Raw genomic sequence first — 25,058 nt, forward strand, 5'->3', positions numbered from 1 at the left:
CATGGGTTGGGGCCATCCGTTGACATCACCATACCGCCAAGCCCCATGGCTATATGAACCAACACAGCAGAGCTGGCAAAACTATGGGAGACAACGTCAGAGGAGGACCAGGTCAGCAGCAGAGAAGACAGCAGCAGAGGAGAAGGCGGGAGGCAGATTTGTAATATAGGACTTCTCAAAATCGTCTTGTCTATTTACACTACACTGCCTTTTATTTGTGGTGAATGAGTAGGGGTACGATGTAGCCCACATTGATTCACATGGGGAGGGGGGAGAATCTGTTGGGACTGTTAAGGGGGCTTTCAGATTCCGATAAGCCCCCTGCCCGCAGACCCCTACCCAGGGTTGTTGGGAAGAGGCCCTTGTCCCCCATCATCACAAAGCAATGCCCCATTTTGAAGGCGTGTAGCCTGGTATGACCCAGGAGAGGCGGGAGGGTGCTTGCTCGTCCCTTCCCCTTTCTTGACCTGCATGCTCAGATAAAAATCTGGTAAAGATTTTTGGGGGAGGAATCCCACGCCGCTTTTTCCTGGCGTGGAGGGTTCCCCTCAAAATCCATACGATCTGGTGTTAATCTTGGGAGTGTGCCCCGTGCATTTTTTTTTTTTTCTTCATTTTGGCGTGGGGCTCTCTTTCAAGATCCTCAGAGCACAAATGACACCACAAGTCTGATCATCATGATCAGACTTCCATTCAGATCAATGGTTTCAAATTAAGCAAATGTGCTAACAAATCCCTCCCCCCCCCCTTTTTTAAAAAGCAACAACTTCACTTGTATTCTAATACAAGTCCAATAATATACAACAGAGTAGTTTAATTATCAAACATTTATTGTGGCCATTGATTGTAGAAAAAATTTCTACGTAGAATGCACATGACCAAAATATTTCAAATAAATAAAACATTTGAGCAACATTTTAAACCTCTTTATATCCTACCCTCCCAAATACCAGACCCGCCCTTCCCCTGGGAAGTAACCAAACAAAAATAGTGATCTGGATGAACAACTGCTAACGAAAAGCAGTAAACAGCCATAACAGCTTAGCATTTGTCTCCACTGAAGTGAAGAATCCACATGAAAATTGAGTATCTAAATGTTCAAATATTCTCTCAACAAAAAAAGTTCCTGAGTCCAGTATTTACAGAAGCCAAAAGGTCATATATAGGCCTATAACTCATCCTTCTCTTTCTCCTGGTCCTCTCCTTCAGGAGGAGGTCCACCTGCCCCACCATATAATTTACCAACAATTGGTTGAACAATGTCCTCCAACTCCTTCTTTTTAGCCTTGAACTCTTCTATGTCCGCTTCTTGATGGCTCTCCAACCATTCAATCTTCTCTTCTACTGCCTTCTCAATAGTTTCCTTGTCTTCAGACGACAACTTTCCACCAAGTTTTTCTTTGTCCCCTATTTGATTTTTCAGTGAATAAGTGTAACTTTCAAGTTCATTCCGTGCATCAATCCGTTCTTTCAGTTTCTTGTCGTCCTCAGCAAACTTCTCTGCATCGGTGACCATTCTTTCAATTTCTTCAGGCGTTAGTCGATTCTGATCATTGGTAATTGTGATCTTGTTTTTGTTTCCAGTACCTTTGTCCTCTGCTGTAACCCGCAAGATACCATTGACATCGATTTCAAATGTAACTTCGATTTGAGGAACACCACGGGGAGCCGGAGGAATACCAGTAAGGTCAAAAGTGCCCAGAAGATGGTTATCCTTAGTCAGCGGACGCTCACCTAGAACAAGCCAAATTACAAATTTACTATAAATATAAAGTCTGAATAGGTTTAAAATTTAAATGTGAAAACCTACAGCAGCTCATCAAAAACCTACACAATTATGAAAGTTTGCTCTAACGGCTGCATGTATTGCATTTCAGAATAATCAGTACGGATGTAAAAGGGAAAACAATTCATACTGTAGAAAATACAGTAAAACCTTGGTTTGAGAGTAACTTTGAGAGCGCTTTGCAAGACGAGCAAATTTTTTAAATACATTTTGACTTGATATACAAGCGATGTCTTGATATACAAGTAGCGTCATGTATAAAAAAAAAGGAGAGGAGCCTCTAAAGTGTAGCAATATGGATACATTTAATGAAGGTTCAATATTTAGCAACTCACATGGTTGATGAATATAAAACAGGCACATCTAAGTATGCAGGCATCTGGGGTAAAGCTGTCCACATAGACCGCCCTCCTCACCGCCATCTTCATCATCCCTTCTCCGCTGCACTCCACGAGTGATTCAAAGCCTCACTTTCAGATCGCTCTACTGCAGGCTATTCTTCCCAGTCACGATTGCAGACTGACAGTGGTGAGAGCTGGTGGTTCAGAAGATGGTCTATGTGGACAGCTTTACCCCGGATGCCTGCATACTTAGGTATGCCTATTTTAATCATCAACCATGCGAGTTGCTAAAGGTTGAACCTTCATTAAATGTAACCTTATTGCTACACTCTTATCTCTCTTATATTCTGTAGCTCTGCTAGATTTTGCTTCTAATCCCCTTGGGAAGGCTGCATATTGTGGATGGACATTATTATGGTTACACAACCTATCACATTGCTATAATCTTTGTATATAGACTATAAACTGAAGGACTTGTGGAACGAATCATCTGAGTTTCCATTATTTCTTATGGGGAAAATCGCTTTGGATTACAAGCATGTTTCCATAACAAATAATGCTCGCAATCCAAGGTTTTACTGTATAAAGAAAAAAAAAAAAAAAAAAAAGTCATCTGCATGCACTCGACTGCAGTCATTTACTATACAAAAGATTTTTTTTTTTTTTTTTTTTTTTTTTTTTTTTTAAAAACACATCTAGACCATAGTCTACAGGCATATAAAAGTTCCCATTCAATTGTGGTGGCTGCCTAAGCCTGATGCACCAAGCACATGGGTATATATGTAAAGATTGGAGAGTGAACCACAAAGTTCCACTTTCCAGGCAATGGCTGTCTGACAAGTTCCCGTTAGCTGGCTGGCAGAATAGATCAAAGGCCCATTTATAGAAAGGGACTTCCATTAACAGTGAAAAAAGGAAGCAGAAATCCATCAATTGTGAAAAGGTGTTTGTATATAAAATGGTTAAGAAAAAAAAAAAAAAAAATTGAATATATATATATATATTTCAATTTGTGTGCGCGTGCCACCTCCTGAACCCCTATATATTTTTACTGAGTGACACAAATACAGTGATCACTATACTTCTGATGCTTTAGCACTGGACCTTTGGGCACATCAAAAAAAAAAAAAAAAAAAGTACATTGTAAAATAAAAAGTCCACAAGGTGGCATTGACCTCACTGGACGTAACCAAGCAGGTTTTTTAAAAAGTTATGAAAATTGGAGTTCTTTAACCAAAACCATAATCTATTGTTTGGGAATTTTCACCAAGGAAGATTCTCTTATTATACTTTGATGCTTAACCCAAGATTAAATCATCACCCATCCAAAATACAGAAACAGTTACATTTGAATGCCCCAGAAGCAAAGGAAAGCAACATGAGTAAAGTTGCATGTGGCCTGATCCAATAAAGTTATGATTGTATGTCACCAAGGCTGGGGACCAACTTGAAAGCCAAATCAGGAAAAGCATACAAGAGTAGTATTCACATAACTTTACATTTTCAAACCCCAAAAAATGTTTAAACATGGTTACCTTCATAAACCTTTATTGTGACAGTAGGTTGGTTATCAGAGGCTGTGGAGAAAATTTGTGACTTCTTTGTAGGCACAACAGTGTTCCTTGGGATGAGCTTAGTCATGACACCACCAACAGTTTCAATACCGAGAGTCAGAGGGCACACATCAAGAAGAACCAAATCACCTGAAACCAGTAGATTAAAATAGGTGTTATACATTTTCATATACGTTTACACTCACACAAATAGACTTATTTGTTCTAATGTATGCATACCTGTGTCCTGGTCTCCAGAGAGTACACCAGCCTGGACTGCAGCACCGTAAGCCACAGCCTCATCAGGATTTATGCCACGAGATGGTTCTTTGCCATTGAAGAATTCTTTAACCAGCTGCTGAATTTTAGGAATACGTGTAGAACCTCCCACCAACACAATTTCATCGATGTCAGATTTCTTTAGATCAGCATCTTCAAGCACTTTCTGTACTGGTTTCAAGGTAGAACGGAAGAGATCCTAAAAACGGGCAAAATATTCAATGAAAATTACAAGATGCAATGGGTGGACAAAAATAAAAATAAATAAAACATGTGATTATGGATGCAACTTTATATAGGATGTAAAATGCAGGCATCCGTGGGAGCTTGCAGTTATGCCAAGTGCACAGCAGTTAGTAACAAGGAGAAGGGGACCGATTGGCTGTTGACTAGCTGGGACAGCAGAGGGGAATGCACGCTGCCAACACCCCCACCATCTTCAGCAAACCACTCAATATAGTACTGCAGTTGGTCTACAAATCCTTACCATGTTAAGCTCCTCAAACTTAGCCCGGGTAAGGGTTTCAGAGAAGTCTTCTCCCTCAAAGAAGGATTCGATGTCAATCTTAACTTGATGTTGAGATGACAAGGCTCTCTTGGCTTTTTCAACTTCACGACGAAGCTTTTGGACAGCCCTGTTGTCTCTGCGCACATCTTTACCAGTTTTCTTTTTGTAGAGCTTGATAAAGTGTTCCATGACACGCTGGTCAAAGTCTTCTCCTCCCAGATGAGTGTCTCCATTGGTAGCCACCACTTCAAAGACTCCATTGTCTATTGTAAGCAAGGACACATCGAAAGTACCACCACCCAGATCAAAGACAAGAATGTTCTTCTCCCCTTCCTTTTTGTCTAAGCCATATGCAATCGCAGCAGCAGTTCTGTAATTCACAAAGAAAAAAAAAAATTATAATAAAAAACCGACACGTGAGATATATATATATAAATAATCACAATGGTTAAATCTGTGTCTGTAACGCGTGTTCAAACCTTATAATAGCATATTATTCGATTTTTACGCCAGGAGTATATAATTAGTTTGGAAATTCTAGAAAAAAAGTTTAAATAATGCATTACAATTTACCTAAACCCATTCGATTTTGAAGTTGACTAAAATGTACTAGAGATTTTAGGCAACTAAAATATGTCCAAAACAATATGACTAAAACAACTCTGATGACTAAAATGGCATTTTAGTCAAAATACTAGGACTAAAACTGAATCGAAATTTGCTGCCAAAATTAACACTGGTACCTTGTGGGCTTAGTGCTGTAATGGGTTTTTTTGGGCTATTTTAAAAATGTTCTACTTTTATTCCCTGTGACAATGTGGTCATGTTATTCTGTACATGTAAAGAAAAAAAAAAAAATTCTCAAAACATACCCCCCCCAACTTAAGAAGATACTTACGGCTCATTGATAATCCGCATCACATTAAGTCCTGAAATAGTTCCAGCATCTTTTGTGGCTTGACGCTGGGCATCGTTGAAGTAAGCAGGTACAGTGACAACAGCATGTGTAACCTAAGACAAATGGAAGTAAAAACTTCTGGTAAATTCTGAACAAATAAAAAAAAAAAAAAAAAAAAAGGAAAACCCAACAACCCACACAAAAAAAAGTACATACCTTTTTGCCTAGATATGCCTCAGCAGTCTCTTTCATCTTAGTGAGAACCATAGCAGAAATTTCTTCTGGAGCAAAGGTCTTTCTCTGTTCACCAACATCGACTTCAATATAGGGCTTGGTTTTCTTTTCAACAACCTAGTAAAAAAAGATCAGAAAATAAAAAATGTGCAAAGGCAAAAAGCTGCGATATTTATCTATAAAACATTTTTTGGAGAGGTTTAAAAAACTGGATTTTTGTTCTACCGTAAAATCCTTCTCAGATGTTAATTGACAGAAACCGCTTGGGTTATGCTGCTCTCCATAGGATTAGGTGGAAACAACTTGACTACACCCTTAGGGCTGTCCTAGGGGGTATACTTACCAATTCCGGCTATAGGACTTCAGTTTGTAACAAGCAGTGTCCGAAGAATACATAATCAAACTTAACACAGGGGGTGGGTGCTGTGTCCATCAGTGAACATCAGAGAAAAGGATTTGACAAATCCAGTTCCCTTTCATTCATTGATGGACAGCTCCAGATCTTTGACTTTGGGACATCTCAAAGTAGTGTCAACATGAGGAGGGGAGGGGGAATCTGGCCCTTGATGGTGCTCAGAGCCAAACTTTTATCTACACCTTGTTTTAGAAACCCCAGCAGACGGGACACCAAAAAGGAACGGGGAGAAACACCTGAGACGCACAACAAAGAAATGAGACCATGATAAACCTGCCTAGAAGTAGATTTTCTAGCGTTTAACAGAGTAGGAATAACTGAATCAGAAAACCCTCTATCCTTCAGTACCTGGCTTTCAATAGCTAGGCCGGTAAAGCCAGCAAACGTAAAGCAGGATGGAAGATCGGCCCTTGGGACAAAAGAGGTTCTCTGAGAGGGTGTCCCCAAGGAACATTAGCTACCAGCCTTACGAGGCCTGCGTACCAAGACCTGGAGCCACCAAAATGACTGGAATCCCTTCTGCCCAGAAGCTGTAGTGGGGGAACAGTGTAAAAAAAAATAAATAAAAAAAAACACACAATACTGTCCCCAAGAGGCCACCAGAGCATTGGCTAAAGGATTCCAAGATCTTGCCACAAACCTCTGAACCTTCTGGTTGAGATGAGAGGGCAACAGGTCCACATCAAGAGTCCCCCACAGTAGACATAGTTGTTGAAACCCTTCCGGATGAAGAGACCATTCGCCCGGACTCAGGGCCTGCCAATTTTCCACTCCTGGAATGTGCAAAGCATAGAGGGCTGGAACAAACATTCTGCCCATCTTAAAATGCCAGCAACTTCTGCCACCAGGGCACTTCTTGTGCCCCCTTGATGATAGACATACGCCAGCCATGGCATTGTCCAACTGAATCCTTACAGGACATCCTTGCAGACAGACAATCTGTCCACTGGGACAGGCAAAGCCCAATTGCCTGAATATCCAGGATATTGATCGCTTTGTCAAGGATTCTTGTCCCACTTGGCAAGAATCTCCCTTTGCAGAGGCCTGTTAGGAAACTGAGCAAATGGAACCGCCTCAAAGGTGGAGACCATCAAGCCCAGCACTTGCATGCACATCCTGAGACACAACCAATGGTTGGACAACAGGAGCCGAATCGCATGCTGCAACATCAGTAGTTCTGCCTCCGGGAGAAACACCCTGGCTGGGGCTGAATCCAAAGTCAGGCCCAGGTAGTCCAACTTGTTGGACAGAGTCAGAGCCAATTTCTGAAAAGGTCCACGGGTTTGGAAAAAAGCTGTGCGATTTGTTTGCCTTTCCTTTGTAATGATGGGCTCAAATGTTGTAGCTGCATTTTGTGGTGTCATGGCTGACTAAGGCTCCATTCACACTAGAGCGACTTGTCAGCCTGACAAGTCGTGGTCCATTGACTGCTACAGGACCAGTTCTAATAGGAGCGACACAAGTCACTCCGACTTAGAAAAAGGGTCCTGTACTACTTCGGGGCGACTTTCATAGACAGTCATTATATGAAGTCCGTGCAAGTCGCCCCCTAAGTAGTACAGTCATGCCGCTGCAGTGTGAATGGGCTGTGATTGTCCATGTATTAATTCACCTAGCTTGTCCCCGTTTGCTAAGGGACAGGCAAAAATCTTTAGAGTCACACAGTAGTCCAAGCCTTGCCATTTCCTCTGTTGCATCACAAATGTGGGAATGCAACCCCTCTTCTCCATTACTTTTCCTGCTTGCGTCACTCAGATCTAATTACTGTGTAGCTCCCACCAGAAGAGGCTGAGTTCTTGGAACTACAGACAGAGGTGCAGTGTGATGCAGCACCCCTCCTGTTTGATCAAACTGCCAACACTTCTATAGGCTATGTGTACAGGGCAAAAAAAAAAAAAAGACTGCAGGTAGTAAGGACTAGAATGCTTTTAAGTTAACTGCTAATTAACTTGGCAAAGTATATTCATTTTGAGAAGTGAACAATCACACACAAAACGTATTCAGTAAATTAGCAACACACTGAATATTGACTACTTGCCTTAAAAGGCAGATACTTGACATCCTGTTGTACAGATGGGTCATTCCAAATGCGACCAATCAGACGCTTGGCATCAAACACTGTATTTTCAGGATTGGAAGTCAACTGATTCTTGGCAGCATCTCCAATCAATCTTTCACCTTCTGGAGTAAAAGCTACATAGGAGGGTGTGATTCGGTTTCCCTGATCGTTGGCAATAATCTCGACACGTCCATTCTTGAATACACCAACGCTGCAAAAATAAAAGGAACACATTTAGGCCACTGCCAAAAAATAAAGGATGAAGAGATGTCCTTTTAGAGTGTTTCAATACGGACCGAACATCAGATATACTTTTTTTGCATGGCAAGAGCATGCTTTGCAGGAAAAATGGCCATTTACAGTGCATTTGGAAAGGCTTCACAGCGCTTCACTTATTCCACATTGTTATGTTACAGCCCTATGCCAAAATGGATTCAATTCATTTTCCCCTCAAAACTCTACAAACAATACCCCATGTATACAACATGAAAGTTTGAAATCTCTGCAATTTTTTTTTTTTTTTAATTTATAGATACAAAATAAAACCCAATCACATATGCGTAGGTATTTACAGTCTTTGCTCAATATTTTGTTAAAGCACCTTTGGCACCAATTACAGCTGAGTCTGACTATGACGCTACAAGCTTGGCACAGCTATTTCTGGGCAGTTTCTCCCATTCGTCTTTCGAGGACCTCTCAAGCTCCATCACTTTGGATTCGGAGCGTCGGTACACAATCATTTTCATATCTCTCCAGAGATGTTCAAATCTGGTTTATATCTCAGCCACTCAAGGATAGTCAGAGTTGTCCTGTAGCAACTCCTTTGTTATCTTGGCTGTGTGCTTAGGATTGTTGTCCTGTTGAAGACAAACCTTCTCCCAAATCTGAGGTCCAGAGCGCTCTGGGAGGAGGTTTTCATTAAAGCATGCCTCTGTACATTGCTGCATTTATCCTTCCCTTGATTCTGACTAGTCTCAGTTCCTGCCGCTAAAAAACATCCTCATGGCCAATGTTCCCTTTAAGCTGCGCGCCTGCGTGGCAGCGCAGTCTAAATTACGGTCAATCGCAGTACAATGTAAGACGGCGCAGCGCGCCCCGAGAGCCCACCCATTGTGTGACAATAGCGAATGAAATTTCGCTATTGTCACACAGATCCTCCTCCTGGCCAATCAGGGAGCGGGTCCTCCCGCTTCCTGATTGGCCGAAAGGCATACCACCCCAGGCCATTGGCCGAGGAGGAGGCGGGAGGACTGAGGAGACGTGGGAGCCGGGACTAAAGAGAAGCTGCTGTGACTCGTCGACTCGTGAGGTAAGGCTGCACATGAACATGAATGGGTGACGGAGACTGTACAAAGCCATTTACATAAAATTAGTGCACTTTAGGTGTATTAAGTCTGTGCATGTATGTTACTTTATGCAAATAGCTGCCTACAGCCTCCTTCACTCATTCAGGTCTATGGAAGGCGGTTTGCAGTGCTAGGACATCGGAAATAGAAATATGCTGTGGCTTTACAATGCATGGGCAAATGTGACCATGTGCATGCAGTCCAATGCCTAGCAACCAGATCTAGCCATTTTTGATATTTAAAAAAGGGAGTTGATTTGTTTAAATGTTATCTTACCTAGGTGGATGCAGCATCTGTTCCACGGCACTCCTGCACTGAAAACTGAGCGATTGAACACCGCTGATCGTTTGGTTCTGACAGAGAGCTCTACCCCCTCCTCGCTCACTGGAGCAGTGGTTGGCTCAGGCTCTCATGGGCTCCCTGAGAGGCTGAGCCGGGTATTGAACCAGGCAGATCCAGACTTCCATTGCCGTGATGACGCGGTGCCTGAACCGACTTCTGTGACGTCAGCAGAGAGCGACTTCAACCTGGAGTCACAGGAGTGGAGAACGAACTGCACATTTGTGAACCTTAGGAGGAAATATACAGCCAAAACAAGCTTTGGCTGTACATCTCCTATAAGCAAAGCAGACTGGATGTCACATACAACAGACATGGATCCTTAAAAGCACTTTTGTAATAAAAACAAAAACTCTTGTATGTAACTGGAGTAAAGCGAATGCATTGTTCTTGCTACAGTCAAGAGTGTAAAGAAAACTGAAGTATTCTCAAATTTTATTAAAATACTACTACAATTTTAGGCACTTCTAGCCTGTGAACTACATACCATGAATAAGTCGTCCCCAAGTCAATGCCAATCACGGTGCCAACCTCTTCCCTTTTGTCATCATCATCGGCAAAAGTGATGCCAATAACCAGCAAAAGAATTCCCAACAGCTTCATTGCTACCATGAGATGTGTTCTCCTTTTCACGATAAGATAGAAATCCTATGTAGAGGGCAACAGCCTGCTGAAAGAAAAGAGAAAGTTAATAAAAGTACAAGCTCATTATCAAACACAATATCGCTTCATAAAACAAATGCATTGCAAATCCGGAAGAAAGAAGAAGAAGAAGGTCTTCTGGATAACAGTAGGCAGAAATAAAGAAGGGTGGGGCAACTTCTACATCTCTCCCCTCCATCCAATGAGGAGACAAGCTGATGAATCAGGGGAAAGGAAGGAGAAGCTTCTAGAGCGAGAAAGGAAGGAAGCCACAGGGCTGCGCTCCCCCCCCCCCCCCCCCTTCAGTCTACAGTGTAATGGCAGCGACCGTGTCAACCACGGGTCCCCAACGCCAATCTCTAACTGGCTACCACCAAAGATTGTTTTATTCTGGATTAACTAAACCAGAAAAAAAAAAAAATCAACAGTATAAGCAGCAAAAATGTAAAGCACACCAGACACCAGAGATCACCTTCTGCAGTCTGAGCAGATCATAAAAAGATCCCAATTTAGAGTTTATATACATTTCATTTCATGGATACAAAGCCAACATCAGGAACATAAAGCCATTGGGCAAATTAAACATTAAAGCACAATTTCAATGAATGATGGCTTTCTGCAAAACCTCGATATCAGGAGTCAGAAACCATCCAAACATTACATCTCACTCTACACCAATTACCAAATATACAGGCTATAGTCATTGTGTAACATATGGGTTATCATTGTGCATTTAACATATATATTTTTTTTTTTTTAAATACACAATGAATATAGCTCCTGTATACACTTTTAATAATACTGCTTTGACCATCTTCATTCATTTTACTTCATTGTGTAAAGCGCATTAGAGATACATTCACTTTTCCGCTGATCAAACACTATACAACCTGATTGTTTAATCTCTCTCAACATACACAAAAAAAAAAAAAAAAAAAAAAAAAAAAAAACCACACACCACAACCTCTAACAATACGAGTGCAAACCTAAACAAACCAATATTTGTATGCAGTGCCACAGGCGACCACACACTATACAACCAGAGAGCACAATCCCCTGCCCATTTACTGAGCAGAAAATGAACTAAGGCTGGCCATACATGTTCAAGTCTCTCGTACAATTTTCTTTTATAGATTTACCCTAAACTACATAGTGCAAGGACTTGCCTAATTGGATACAACTGATTGTTATGATCTCATTATTAGATGGTTTTTGGTATAAGACAATTGAACATGTATGACCGGCCTTAAAGAATCCATTCCAACTCTATTCATTCAAACAGGCTACTGCACTAAAATGATGAGAGCAGATCTAAAGGAGAAAGCACAGCCAACACAGTAGAACGCACAGCCAATAAGGAGAAAGCACAGCCAATAAGGAGAACGCACAGCCAATAAGGAGAAAGCACAGCCAATAAGGAGAAAGCACAGCCAATAAGGAGAAAGCACAGCCAATAAGGAGAACGCACAGCCAATAAGGAGAATGCACAGCCAACACAGTAGAACGCACAGCCAATAAGGAGAATGCACTGCGTTATAAAGGAGAACACAGTCAGATTGCACAGTGTATGGTCACCTTTGCAAAGTTGAGATTAGACTTAATGATCACCATGCAATCAACTATAGATTTACAATAAGTGTAACATATGACCCTAATAGACCCAATATGGATGGAATTTGGCAGGCCCTGATGTAGATCTGTTGTTGGTAAAGCTTAAGACGATCATCCAATCAGACTTATGCTTGGACAACTTAAGATGAAAAACTATGGTATCAACAATATTTTGTAAATCGTAAAGCAATACAATACACAGTCCGATGTACATCTCTGTACGATTTCATTTCCCAATGGAGAAGAGAGATCTACTGAACCAATTCCAATGGTAATAATCAGACAGGCCTTGGAGTAGATGATCCATTGTACCAAGCATGGACACTTTAAAGCAGACTGTAAGATCGGATGATTGGCTGGATACACACCATACAACTTTTGTCTTAGATTTCCCTTCACCTATGAAGGGCCTTCCTGGCTTCATACAAATGATAAGTGTTTAGGTCTGACCTGATATTACTGTATATGGTAAATCTACAGAAGATTGTATGGTGTGTATCCAGCCATGAGTCTCACATCAGCTAAAGATCCACTGACACAACCAGGCCTCGCCGCCGCCCAAACCGGGAAATTCCACATTATTACATTACAACCTTTAAGCAGAAACCCCGTTCAGGCCTAACCACCCGAAATCTCCCACATACCGGTGTCAGAATCAGCCTCGTTACTCGCCTCCCCAAATTCTTTATATTTGCCGGTAGCAGTCAGACTGACGTACTACGCGCCGCCGGTCTAGTTTTATACCCTCTCGACCGGCCACAGTCGTGGAGGGCTATGATTGGTTACAGCACCACGCGTTGGAATTCTGTGATTGGAGAGCAAGCTCTCAAGCTGTCGGCTGCGGATTCGCACACGTTTTCGTGACGTCACACGTCGCGCTAGGTCTCCTTTCGCCGCTAATGATAAGTCCGCCTCCTGTCACACATTTGACCAATGAGAAGGCTGTCCGTGGCACCGCAAACTACGTAGATTGGTCGGTTGATCCATCTGTTATGACTGTATGAATTTCTGGAAGATTCAGCTTCACGTAAATTTCGTCAGAATGTCGTCAGATTGCTGCTGGTATCTATATGTTATCTGGGTGTAAAATGCCGGGCGTGAGTACATTCTACCCTCATTACTGGGTGTGAATGAAGGAAGGAACGCATGACAAATACACATCCATTGCAAAAAGTATAAAACAACGTTAATGTATAAATCCATAGAATGAAATAACTATTATATACCGAGAAAATCAAATCATTGTATGCATAGAAGAAAATGGGAATTATTTGTATAGAATTACATTTATAGACCAAAAACATAATTCTTTTTTTAAATATTTATCCACTTTACCACCGGAGGATTTCCCTGCTTTACGTCCAGGCCACTTTTTGCGATTCGGCACTGTGCGACTTTAACTGACAATTGCGCGGTCATGCAACGCCGTATCCAAACTAAATTTACGTCCTTTTTTCCCCACAAACAGAGCTTTCTTTTGGTGGTATTTGATCACCTCTGCGCTTTTCATTTTTTGCGATATTAATAAAAATAAGCGAAAATTTGGAAAAAACAACAATATTTTTCTACTTTGACAGTTAAAAAATATCCAATGTATTCAATGTTTGTCATATATTTATTCCAAAATGTATTTAGCTACATGTCTTTGACAAAAAAATTCTCAATGAGCGTATTTTTAACCGCTTTAAGACCGGAAGATTTTACCCCCTTCCTGATCAGGCCCTATTTTGCGATTCGGCACTGTGTGACTTTAACAGACAATTGCACGGTCGTGCGACGCTGCACCCAAATGAAACTGACACCCTTTTTTTCCCACAAACAGAGCTTTCTTTTGGTGGTATTTGATCACCTGTGTGATTTTGACTTTTTGCGCTATAAACAAAAAAAAGAGCGTAAATTTTGAAAAAATAGCAATATTTTTCACATTTTGCTAAAAAAAAAATGTAAAAATCAAAATTTTTTTAACATTTTAGGCCAATTTGTTTTCTGCTACATATTTTTGGTAAAAAAAATTCGCAATAAGCGTATTTTGATTGGTTTGCGCAAAAGTTATTGCGTTTACTAACTACGGGAAAGATTTATGTTGTTTTTTTTTTTAAGAGTAATGGCGGCGATCTGCGATTTTTTTTTTTTTGCGGGACTGCGACATTGCGGCGGACAGATCGGACCCCTGACTGACATTTTTTACACTTTTGGGGGTACCAGTGACATTACTGCAGTAATCAGTGCTAAAAATATGCACTGTTACTGTAAAAATGACACTGGCAGGGAAGGGGTTAACTTTATTAGTGATTAAGGGGTTAAGTGTGTCCCTAGGGGCGTGCTTATAACCCTGATTTAATCCCTCTGTCCCTGGCGGGAAGGGAGAAAGGCGGGCGGCTGATGTAAACAAGCCGCCTGTCATTCTCCCCTGTGTAAGAATGGAGATCAGACGGTTCTACTATGTAGGACCGTTGATCTCTGTTTTTACACTAGTAGCCACAGCCAATCACAGTTAGTAGCACGCCCCTAGGACACACTTAACCCCTCCCTCTCCAATACCCCTTCCCTGCCAGTGTCATTTTTACAGTAACAGTGCATATGTATAGCACTGATTACTGCAGTAATGTCACTGGTACCCCCAAAAGTGTCAAAAATGTCAGTCAAGGGTCCGACCTGTCCGCCCCAATGGCCCGCAAAAAAAATCGCAGATCGCCGCCATTACTCGTTTAAAAAAAAACAACAAAAATGACAAAAATCTTTCCCTTTGTTAGTAAACGCGATAACTTTTGCGCAAACCAATCAAAATACGCTTTTTGCAATTTTTTTTTTTTTTTTACCAAACATATGTAGCATAAAACAAATTGGCCGAAAATGTTAAAAAATTTTGATTTTTACATTTTTTTTTTTTGGGGAATTTCATATAAAAAAATGTGAAAAATATTGTTATTTTTGCAAAATTGTCGCTCTTTTTTTGTTTATAGCGCATTATCAAAAAATCGCACAGGTGATCAAATACCACCAAAAGAAAGCTCTGTTTGTGGGAAAAAAAGGACGTCAAATTTGTTTAGGTACAGCGTCGCACGACCGCGCAATTGTCCGTTAAAGTCACGCAGTGCCGAATCGCAAAATAGGCCCTGGTCAGGAAGGGGGTAAAATCTTCCGGGGCTTAAGTGGTTAAATGTCAAACAAGGTAAGTAATGAGGCGCTGCTACTCGTATTTAACATATAGATACTGTAAAAAATTCACTTTATGCAATCTAAAATAGGTGACTCCAAATTCCCGTGCTGGGGGGTGAATGTAACTTATATCAGAAATAAATGTATTTTATTCTCGCATGTTGTGAGAAAATGAGCGAAGTTTATCACAAGCACTTTATATCTCATTCTAATATTTATTGTCATTTATTTCTGATCACTTTTAAGTGAATAAGTTACATTCACCCCCCAGCACGGGAATTTGGAGTCACCTATTTTAGATTGCATAAAGTGAATTTTTTACAGTATCTATATGTTAAATACGAGTCGCAGCGCCTCATTACTTACCTTCTTATCATTCCTTTAGCACTCACTGTTCACTGGTGTATCCCGCCTCTCTCCTCTGCGGGCCGCAGCTCCGCCCCTCCTGACTGATGTCAAGAGGGAATCCTCGGTCCGACCCGCCCCCTGCAGCTGTCGGAAGCAGAGCAGGGAGCAGAGCACAGAGCACAGCTTGACCTTCCAGGGGGGGGCACTGGTCCCCCCTTGCCCCCCCCCCCCCCCACTGCGGACACCCATGCCCCCAGTATAAACCCCTTCCCTTCCAGTGTCATTATTACAGTAACAGTACATATTTTTAGCACTGATTACTGCAGTAATCACACTGGTACCCCCAAAAGGTGTCAAAAATGTCAGTTAGGGGTCCGATCTGTCCGCCGCAATGTCGCAGTCCCGCAAAATATCGCAGATCGCCGCCATTACTAATAAATAAATAAATAGTCCAAAAATCTTTCCCATAGGTTGTAGACGCGATAACTTTTGCGCAAACCAATTAAAATACGCTTTTCGGGATTTTTTTTTTTTTTTACCAAAAATATGTAGCAGAAAACAAATTGGCCCAAAATGATAAAAAAAAAATTTGATTTTTTTAAATTTTTTTATTAGGAATGTTTTATAGCAGAAAGTAAATGATGTGTTTTTTTTTTTTCAGAATTGTCGCTCTTTTTTTGTTTATAGAGCAAAAAATAAAAATCGCACAGGTGATCAAATACCACCAAAAGAAAGCTCTGTTTGAGGGACAAAAAGGATTTCGATTTTATTTGGGTACAGCGTCGCACGACCGCGCAATTGTCAAAAAAACAAAAAGTAACTGGAGATCCGGGCAGAGCGGGGGATGGCGGCAGAAGGAGGGGGGGAGGAGGGGGGGAATTCCCCTCCCACTCGCTGGGATAACGGCTGGGAAGGGCTTAAACTTTACATATTAACTAAATTATACACCACACTTTTCTTAAGGCTATTATCAGATTAATCGATTAATTGAAACAATAATCGGCCAACTAATCCATTATGAAAATATTTATTAGTTGCAGCCCTAATTGTCAGTCCAACTATCAGATTCCTGTATAGGGAGGAATGGTCTGATAATGGAGGAGTATTACTGGCTGGTAATATATACATATATATTGTAACAGGAAGTCAGCTAAATCTGGGAATGTAGTCACAGGAAGGAGATACATTTCCAGCTGACTTAGAAAGTCCATTAATTAATTTAGGGTGTTGGCTACAGAGCTAGCCAGCAGGAAGTTGAAAGGCCTTCAGCTGTTCAGAATGAGGAGATCAAGGCCTCTATAATTTGTCCAGAGAAAATCTATTGAGTGCTGCCTCCTGTCGCCGTGTAGGCTGGGAGAGGAGGACAGACATACGTGTACCTCCCGAAGCTGGTGGGCATGGGAGAAGGACTGCTGCCGCCTGTCGCCGTGTAGGCTGGGAGAGGGGGACAGTCGGATGTGTGCCTCCCGACAAGCTGGTGAGCATGGGAGAAGACCCCCTACAGCGATGTGAAGCTAAGGAGGGTAACCACGAGTGAAGACGTCTCAAAGGTGAGAAGACAAAGTGTTCCATGTGAAGAGTGTGAAGAGTAAAGGATCCTGTTATAAATGGACATGTGCTGTGTGAAAAGCAAACAAATGGACATTTGAGTGTCTGCTGTAGGATCAGCAGTGTCGGCCCAACAGTAGGTTGGAAAGACTTCTTAGGTAGGTTCCAGTTGTGAGAAGGTAGCCGCCCACAGAGGCAAGGATTTATTTTGTTTTATTTTATTTTGGATGTTTTGCTGCATGCACTTGTTTGAAGAATAAACCTGTTGTTTGCAAGCACTTTTGGGCTATCTCTCTGTGAAAACGCACCCCCAAAGGGGTCATCCACGCCTACCACCGAGCTAATCCCTTACATATGGTGGAGGTATGCAGTGGGCATAAGCAGAGATCCCTGCAAGGAAGTGCAAATGTTTGATGAACTTTGTCTGGTGCATGAGATTGCACAATCTATGTGTGCAGGAGAGAAGATCCTGACAGAAAAAAAAAAAAAGTGTTTTAAAGAGACAGCGGTCTCAAAATTATTTGATGAACTTTGTTGTGTCTGGTGCAAGTGACTGCACAAACTGTGTGCGCAGGAAAAGAGATCCTGCAAGAGAGAGAAAAACTACATGTGTTGAAGAGACAGTGGTCTGAAAATTGTTTGCTGGACTGTGAAAAATTTGTTTGTGGAGTTATTGAAGATGGGGCGGTCCAAACGCCTGAAAAATGCAAAGATAGATGAAATGAGAGACCGGATTCTATGGATGGAGGGGATGTTGCCGTCTGAACCAGCCCCATCCATGCCTGAACGGAATCGGCTAAAGAGAAAAGTTGTTGTTCCTAGCAACACTGGGGCAAATGAAACTGCTTTGGAGACGCAGGGTTCTCAGATGAAAAGTAAACCCAAAATGGGGGAGATGCTGAAACAACGGAGCTTTGCAGCTCAACAAAAGGATCACCAAGAGAGCATGGCAGGCTGGAAACAGAGACGCCAGCAGCCAATGGAGGCCATCGGTTTGGAGGAAACCGAGTATGTGTGCAGGGCTGAGTTGGATGCCTTGCAACGGAAAATGGAAGAAAAGGAACAAGCCTTGGAATTGCTTAAAATGGAGCATAGAAACTTGCAGGAAATGAATGAACTACTCAAGTCTCATGTGTTACAGTGGGAAGAATCCACTGCTCTTCTTTTGGTCGAGTTGCAAAAACGCAGAGAGACTATAATGGAGAAAGATACCATCCTCATGGAAAAGGAAAGTGAAATTCAGACTTTGCAGAAGCAAAGTATGGCTGATATGTTGGAATTGCGTAATCAGCTGGAAAAAAGTCTTCAGTCTTTGGGAGCTACAAAAATAGACCTGCAGGAGTCGCAGGAACAGAATGTTGCTCTGAAAGCGACATTGTCTCTCAGCGACAAAGAGAAAAGTGAAAGAGAGGCTAAATTACTGAGTACTGTGTATGAGCTCACTACTTTGAGCAATGTGGTAGATGAATGGCGTGCGGACTGTGAAAGTTGGAAAGGTGAAGCCCAACGTTTCCAGCAGCAGTTAAAGGAGAAAGAAGCCTGTGTGGCAGAATTACATTCTTATTCCCAGATGCTAGCCAATGAGGTGAAGGCTCTTATGCAGGGAAAAGGAGATTGTGAACATAAGAGGGAAAAAGTAGAGGCACAGCTTCTGGAATCGCAAGTCAAGGTGTCAGAAGGTGACCGATTGTGTGCTAAGCTGTCAGAGAAGGCAAACCGACTGCAGGTTGAGTTGGACAATGTTACAAATCAGCTTTCTCAAGCAGACAGCAAATCTAGAGAAATTGCGGAAGATTTTTCTATCTTGGAATCGCAGCTGCAAGACACGCAGGAACTCTTACAGGAAGAGAGGTGTCAAAGGCTGAGTTTTAGCACAAAGCTCAAACAAATGGAAGATGAGAAAAATGGCTTCCTGGAACAATTAAAAGAGGAGGCGGAAGCAAAGAAAAACCTATCAGAGCAAGTCGCAACATTGCAAGCTCAGATAGCGGATATGAAAAAACGCATGGAAGAAAGCGTTGGTTCATTACAGTGTGTTGAAGATGTGAAAAAGAAGTTTGATCAGATGCTTGGTGAAGAGAAGACTGTGTCTGCAAAATATGCAGAAGAACGCGACCGTGCAAAAACGGAGGCGCGTGATAACGAGAGCAAAGCCCTGTTCTTGGCTCGCTCTTTGGAGGAAGTTCTAGAGTGTAAGGCTGAACTAGAAAGTGTTAACAAACAGCTGCGTACAGAAATGGAAGAATTGGTCAGCTCCAAGGATGATGTTGTGAAAAGCGTTCAGGAGCTAGAAAAGTCTAAACGAGCCTTAGAACAGCAAGTAGAAGAGATGAAGATTCCGTTGCAGGAACTGGAAGAGGAATTCCAGGCAACAGAGGATCTGTCCCAAAGAGGGGATAGTGTGCCTGATGCAGTTTTTAAAAGGATCAGTGTTTTGGGGTCTGTCCTGAGTGAGCCTCAGAAATGTGATGACACGTGGCTTGAATCACCCCTTTGGAATAAACCGTTCCTTCAAAAACTTCAAGCATTGGAAAATGTATCATTAGAACTTCAGCAAATAAAGGAGTTGTGTAAGAAATGTGATGATTTCTCAGTTCAGGCTGAAAACCTAGTGGAGAAAACTAAAGCGGAGAAAACTAAAGCAAGTGATATAAATCTGGGAGGAAAAAGCAAACGCCACCTAGTGGAGAAAACTAAGGCTGTTGGTGAAAACGTGAAGCAAATGAATTTCAAGTGCCTTTCAGAGAATATTTCTAAAATGAAACTGGTAAAAGACGGGTGGCAGAAGTTTGATCGTGATCTTGAGATGCATTCCATGTGGAATTCAGATAGAGAAAAAGAACTAGGTGACCTTGAGCGGTCAAATAGTTCAGCAGAAAGTGCATTGAAGAAACCTGTAAAAGAATGTGTTGCAGTTCCATGCTTCTTCACTGATGCAGAGAGGAGGTCTATAATGGATACCACCCAGATCGCTGGGTTCAACTGTGTTGTTGCCTTTGACCCCTATGTTGGTGGAAGGAAAGTTGATGATGTTCTGGTTGGCTTCTTCTGTGAAGAGTTTGGCAAGAAATATAAACTGAATATCAAATCAAATAGTAGGCCTTTACTGCGACTCGCTCAGGAGGGCGAAAAGTTTAAGAAGTTGATGAGTGCAAATGCTTCAGATCTGCCTATGAATATGAAATGTTTGGTGAATGATATTGATATCTCTGGGAAAAGGAACAGGGGTCACTTTGAAGAAATGTGTGACAGCCTGTTGTCTCAATTGGAAAATCCTCTGCACAGCATCTTAGAGCAAGCAAAGCTCAAGAAGGAAGATCATTCCCTTTTACAACAAAAAGTCAATGATTGTGTACAGATGTATGGAGAGGCAACTCAAGTCACAGAGGGATGTCAAGAGTCCCTACTTGGAACAAAGCTTAGTGAAGCAAAGGTTCTCAAAGTTTTGTGGAAAACATTTATGGATTGCAGAGAGAGGCGTCTTAAGAATGTTGAAGACATTAAGACTAGCCCAATTGAGTTGCCTATGGATCACGGTCCTCCATGGTGGATTGGACAGACGGTTATGAGGGACAAGCTGTCTGACATTTATGAGAAAGCTGTCAATGAAGATGACAGAAACGAGAAGGAGCAAAATGATGCCAAAAATGCAGTTGAAGAATGTGTATATGAGATGAGAGACAAACTGTGTGGCATTTATGAGAAATCCGTCAATGAAGATGACAAAACAGTTTCATCCGGAAGCTTGAGGATAATAGGAGGCTTATCAGTGAGTCAGCAGTGCTTGACACATGCGTGCCTGGAAATCTGTGTCCCAACCCTAGGGTTGAAACAAGAGGGGGGGGTATGTAACAGGAAGTCAGCTAAATCTGGGAATGTAGTCACAGGAAGGAGATACATTTCCAGCTGACTTAGAAAGTCCATTAATTAATTTAGGGTGTTGGCTACAGAGCTAGCCAGCAGGAAGTTGAAAGGCCTTCAGCTGTTCAGAATGAGGAGATCAAGGCCTCTATAATTTGTCCAGAGAAAATCTATTGAGTGCTGCCTCCTGTCGCCGTGTAGGCTGGGAGAGGAGGACAGACATACGTGTACCTCCCGAAGCTGGTGGGCATGGGAGAAGGACTGCTGCCGCCTGTCGCCGTGTAGGCTGGGAGAGGGGGACAGTCGGATGTGTGCCTCCCGACAAGCTGGTGAGCATGGGAGAAGACCCCCTACAGCGATGTGAAGCTAAGGAGGGTAACCACGAGTGAAGACGTCTCAAAGGTGAGAAGACAAAGTGTTCCATGTGAAGAGTGTGAAGAGTAAAGGATCCTGTTATAAATGGACATGTGCTGTGTGAAAAGCAAACAAATGGACATTTGAGTGTCTGCTGTAGGATCAGCAGTGTCGGCCCAACAGTAGGTTGGAAAGACTTCTTAGGTAGGTTCCAGTTGTGAGAAGGTAGCCGCCCACAGAGGCAAGGATTTATTTTGTTTTATTTTATTTTGGATGTTTTGCTGCATGCACTTGTTTGAAGAATAAACCTGTTGTTTGCAAGCACTTTTGGGCTATCTCTCTGTGAAAACGCACCCCCAAAGGGGTCATCCACGCCTACCACCGAGCTAATCCCTTACAATATATATATATATATATACTAGATATATACTACATACCCCCTCCTCCCTACTGATAACTGGTATATGTTTGTGAATTACCCCCCCCCCCCCCCCCGCCACACACACAATAAACAGACTTTTTTTCTACAAGAACATCCAAGACATTAACATTTTTACAAAAAAAAAAAAAAGTCAGTTATTTTTTTCAAGAGCAGCCAAGAAATTCAAATTTAATTAAAAAAAAAAAAAAAACGTTGGTTATTTTTTTCAGGAGCAGCCAAGAAATTAAAATTTGTTAATTAAAAAAAAATGTCGGTTATTTTCGGGAGATTTGAAATTTGACCTTTAGAGAGGTGGGCTCACACTGGGGTGAGAAATGTATCCGTTCTCCATAGAGATGAATAAAATGATGTTATTATGGGCTGCAGATATTAAAGATAAATATATCAGATATAAGCCAATCGCAGATCTCCCAGATTTCCTTTTATTAGACATATAAAATTCTCATACATAATCCTTCTCATAGAACCTCCAAGGGAGTTGTTTACAAGTTATTGGGACAGAGTCATGTGACCTCAAATCCATATTGTCAGTTATCGTCATGGTAACCTAACCCCCGCTGCTGCCAGACACTCAGCAGTGGGCGGAGTCAGGTGTGATGTCTATAAAAGGAACCTCCCTGACAGTTGGAGCTCCGACTGTGAGAGACTCCGAGGAAGAAAGACGTATTTCTCTTTACTCTGCAGTTTTCCTATTTTATAACAATGCGATTCTTTAAGAGAAAAAACATTTCCAGGATGCAGAATCCTCTGATCACCAACACAGAGGAAACGCTTTTATTACTGAAAGTGACTCCTTTATCAGAGGACCGCCCACCTACCAACCCGCCCATAATACCCGCCCCCCAGAAGGGTGGGTGTTGTTGGGCAATCAGACAACTATTTAAGAAGAGGAAGGGAAGATACAATGTGAAGAATCCTCTGATCACCAACAAAGAGGAAAATGTTGTACTTCTCAGAGTGACCCCCATTACAGAGGACCGCCCACCTGAGGATACCGCCCCTCCAAGGGGTCGGGGGAGGGTAAATGGGCGGAGAGACGAGGAAGCGGCACACAGAGTGCAGCTCATTCCTCAACCAAAAGACGACGTCATTGGTAAGTATTATAATAGAGGAATATAATGTGTGACACCCACATACAGTATATACTATATATACACCGACACCCATATATATATATACTATATACACCGACACCCACATACAGTATCTGACAAAAGTAAGTACACCCCTCCCATACGGGAAAGAAAATCGATTTAACCCCTTCACTCCTCCCACTCGCTGGGATAACGGCTGGGAAGGGCTTAAACTTTACATATTAACTAAATTATACACCACACTTTTCTTAAGGCTATTATCAGATTAATCGATTAATTGAAACAATAATCGGCCAACTAATCCATTATGAAAATATTTATTAGTTGCAGCCCTAATTGTCAGTCCAACTATCAGATTCCTGTATAGGGAGGAATGGTCTGATAATGGAGGAGTATTACTGGCTGGTAATATATACATATATATATATATATATATATATATATATATATATATATATACTAGATATATACTACATACCCCCCTCCTCCCTACTAATAACTGGTATATGTTTGTGAATTCCCAACCCCCCCCCCCCCCCCCGCCACACACACAATAAACAGACTTTTTTTTTTACAAGAACATCCAAGACATTAACATTTTTCCAAAAAAAAAAAAAAGTCAGTTATTTTTTTCAAGAGCAGCCAAGAAATTCAAATTTAATTAAAAAAAAAAAAACGTTGGTTATTTTTTTTTAGGAGCAGCCAAGAAATTCAAATTTGTTAATTAAAAAAAAATGTCGGTTATTTTCGGGAGATTTGAAATTTGACCTTTAGAGAGGTGGGCTCACACTGGGGTGAGAAATGTATCCGTTCTCCATAGAGATGAATAAAATGATGTTATTATGGGCTGCAGATATTAAAGATAAATATATCAGATATAAGCCAATCGCAGATCTCCCACATTTCCTTTTATTAGACATATAAAATTCTCATACATAATCCTTCTCATAGAACCTCCAAGGGAGTTGTTTACAAGTTATTAGGACAGAGTCATGTGACCTCATTTGCATATTGTCAGTTATCGTCATGGTAACCCAACCCCCCCTGCTGCCAGACACTCAGCAGTGGGCGGAGTCAGGTGTGATGTCTATAAAAGGAACCTCCCTGACAGTTGGAGCTCCGACTGTGAGAGACTCCGAGGAAGAAAGACGCATTTCTCTTTACTCTGCAGTTTTCATATTTTATAACAATGCGATTCTTTAAGAGAAAAAACATTTCCAGGATGCGGAATCCTCTGATCACCAACACAGAGGAAACGCTTTTATTACTGAAAGTGACTCCTTTATCAGAGGACTGCCCACCTACCAACCCGCCCATAATACCCGCCCCCCAGAAGGGTGGGTGTTGTTGGGCAATCAGACAACTATTTAAGAAGAGGAAGGGAAGATACAATGTGAAGAATCCTCTGATCACCAACAAAGAGGAAAATGTTGTACTTCTCAGAGTGACCCCCATTACAGAGGACCGCCCACCTGAGGATACCGCCCCTCCAAGGGGTCGGGGGAGGGTAAATGGGCGGAGAGACGAGGAAGCGGCACACAGAGTGCAGCTCATTCCTCAACCAAAAGACGACGTCATTGGTAAGTATTATAATAGAGGAATATAATGTGTGACACCCACATACAGTATATACTATATATACACCGACACCCATATATATATATACTATATACACCGACACCCACATACAGTATCTGACAAAAGTAAGTACACCCCTCCCATACGGGAAAGAAAATCGATTTAACCCCTTCACTCCTAAGAACAAAACAAATCTAAATGCCTAAGCCCAATTTTGTAATTTTGACATGTGTTAGTAAAACTGAACATACAGTGTCTCACAAAAGTAAGTACACCCCTCACATTTTATTCTATCTTTTCATTTGACAACACTGAAGAAATGACACTTTGCTATAATGTAAAGTAGTGAGTGTACAGCTTGTATAACAGTGTAAATTTGCTGTCCCCTCAAAATAACTCAGCACACAGCCATTAATAATACAAATATTATGTGCAAGTAATTAATTCCAACAAAAAAAGCGATTACATCTAATTAATAATCTTGCAAATAAAGGCGCGCTGGAGGCATAAAACGTAAACGTGAAATAATTAAATAAAGAGAATTTAAATAGAAGAATGTTCACCTGGCTGCCGTTATATAATCATCAAAATAAATTTCCAAATGGAAGTTCCAGTGTATCCTTTCTCAAAACCTCAAATAAAAAATAAATAAGAAATAAAATC

At 41.5% G+C, this 25,058-nt stretch overlaps 1 protein-coding gene across 1 annotated transcript; it reads right to left on the reverse strand.

Moving 5' to 3' along the window:
• Nucleotides 1–809: 809 nt before the first annotated feature.
• On the reverse strand, nucleotides 810–10,372 carry HSPA5 (heat shock protein family A (Hsp70) member 5). Its single transcript, XM_082262696.1, has 8 exons — nucleotides 10,246–10,372; nucleotides 8,053–8,284; nucleotides 5,582–5,716; nucleotides 5,366–5,478; nucleotides 4,447–4,837; nucleotides 3,921–4,158; nucleotides 3,663–3,830; nucleotides 810–1,734 (listed from the first exon to the last, which is right to left on the reverse strand). The coding sequence occupies exons 1-8, from the start codon at nucleotides 10,368–10,370 to the stop codon at nucleotides 1,169–1,171; spliced, it is 1,968 nt and encodes a 655-aa protein (XP_082118822.1). The 5' UTR covers nucleotides 10,371–10,372; the 3' UTR covers nucleotides 810–1,168.
• Between the last annotated feature and the right edge of the window lie 14,686 nt (nucleotides 10,373–25,058).

Source organism: Pelophylax lessonae (genome assembly GCF_965119305.1).
Source record: "Pelophylax lessonae genome assembly, chromosome: 7".
NCBI lineage: Eukaryota > Metazoa > Chordata > Amphibia > Anura > Ranidae > Pelophylax > Pelophylax lessonae.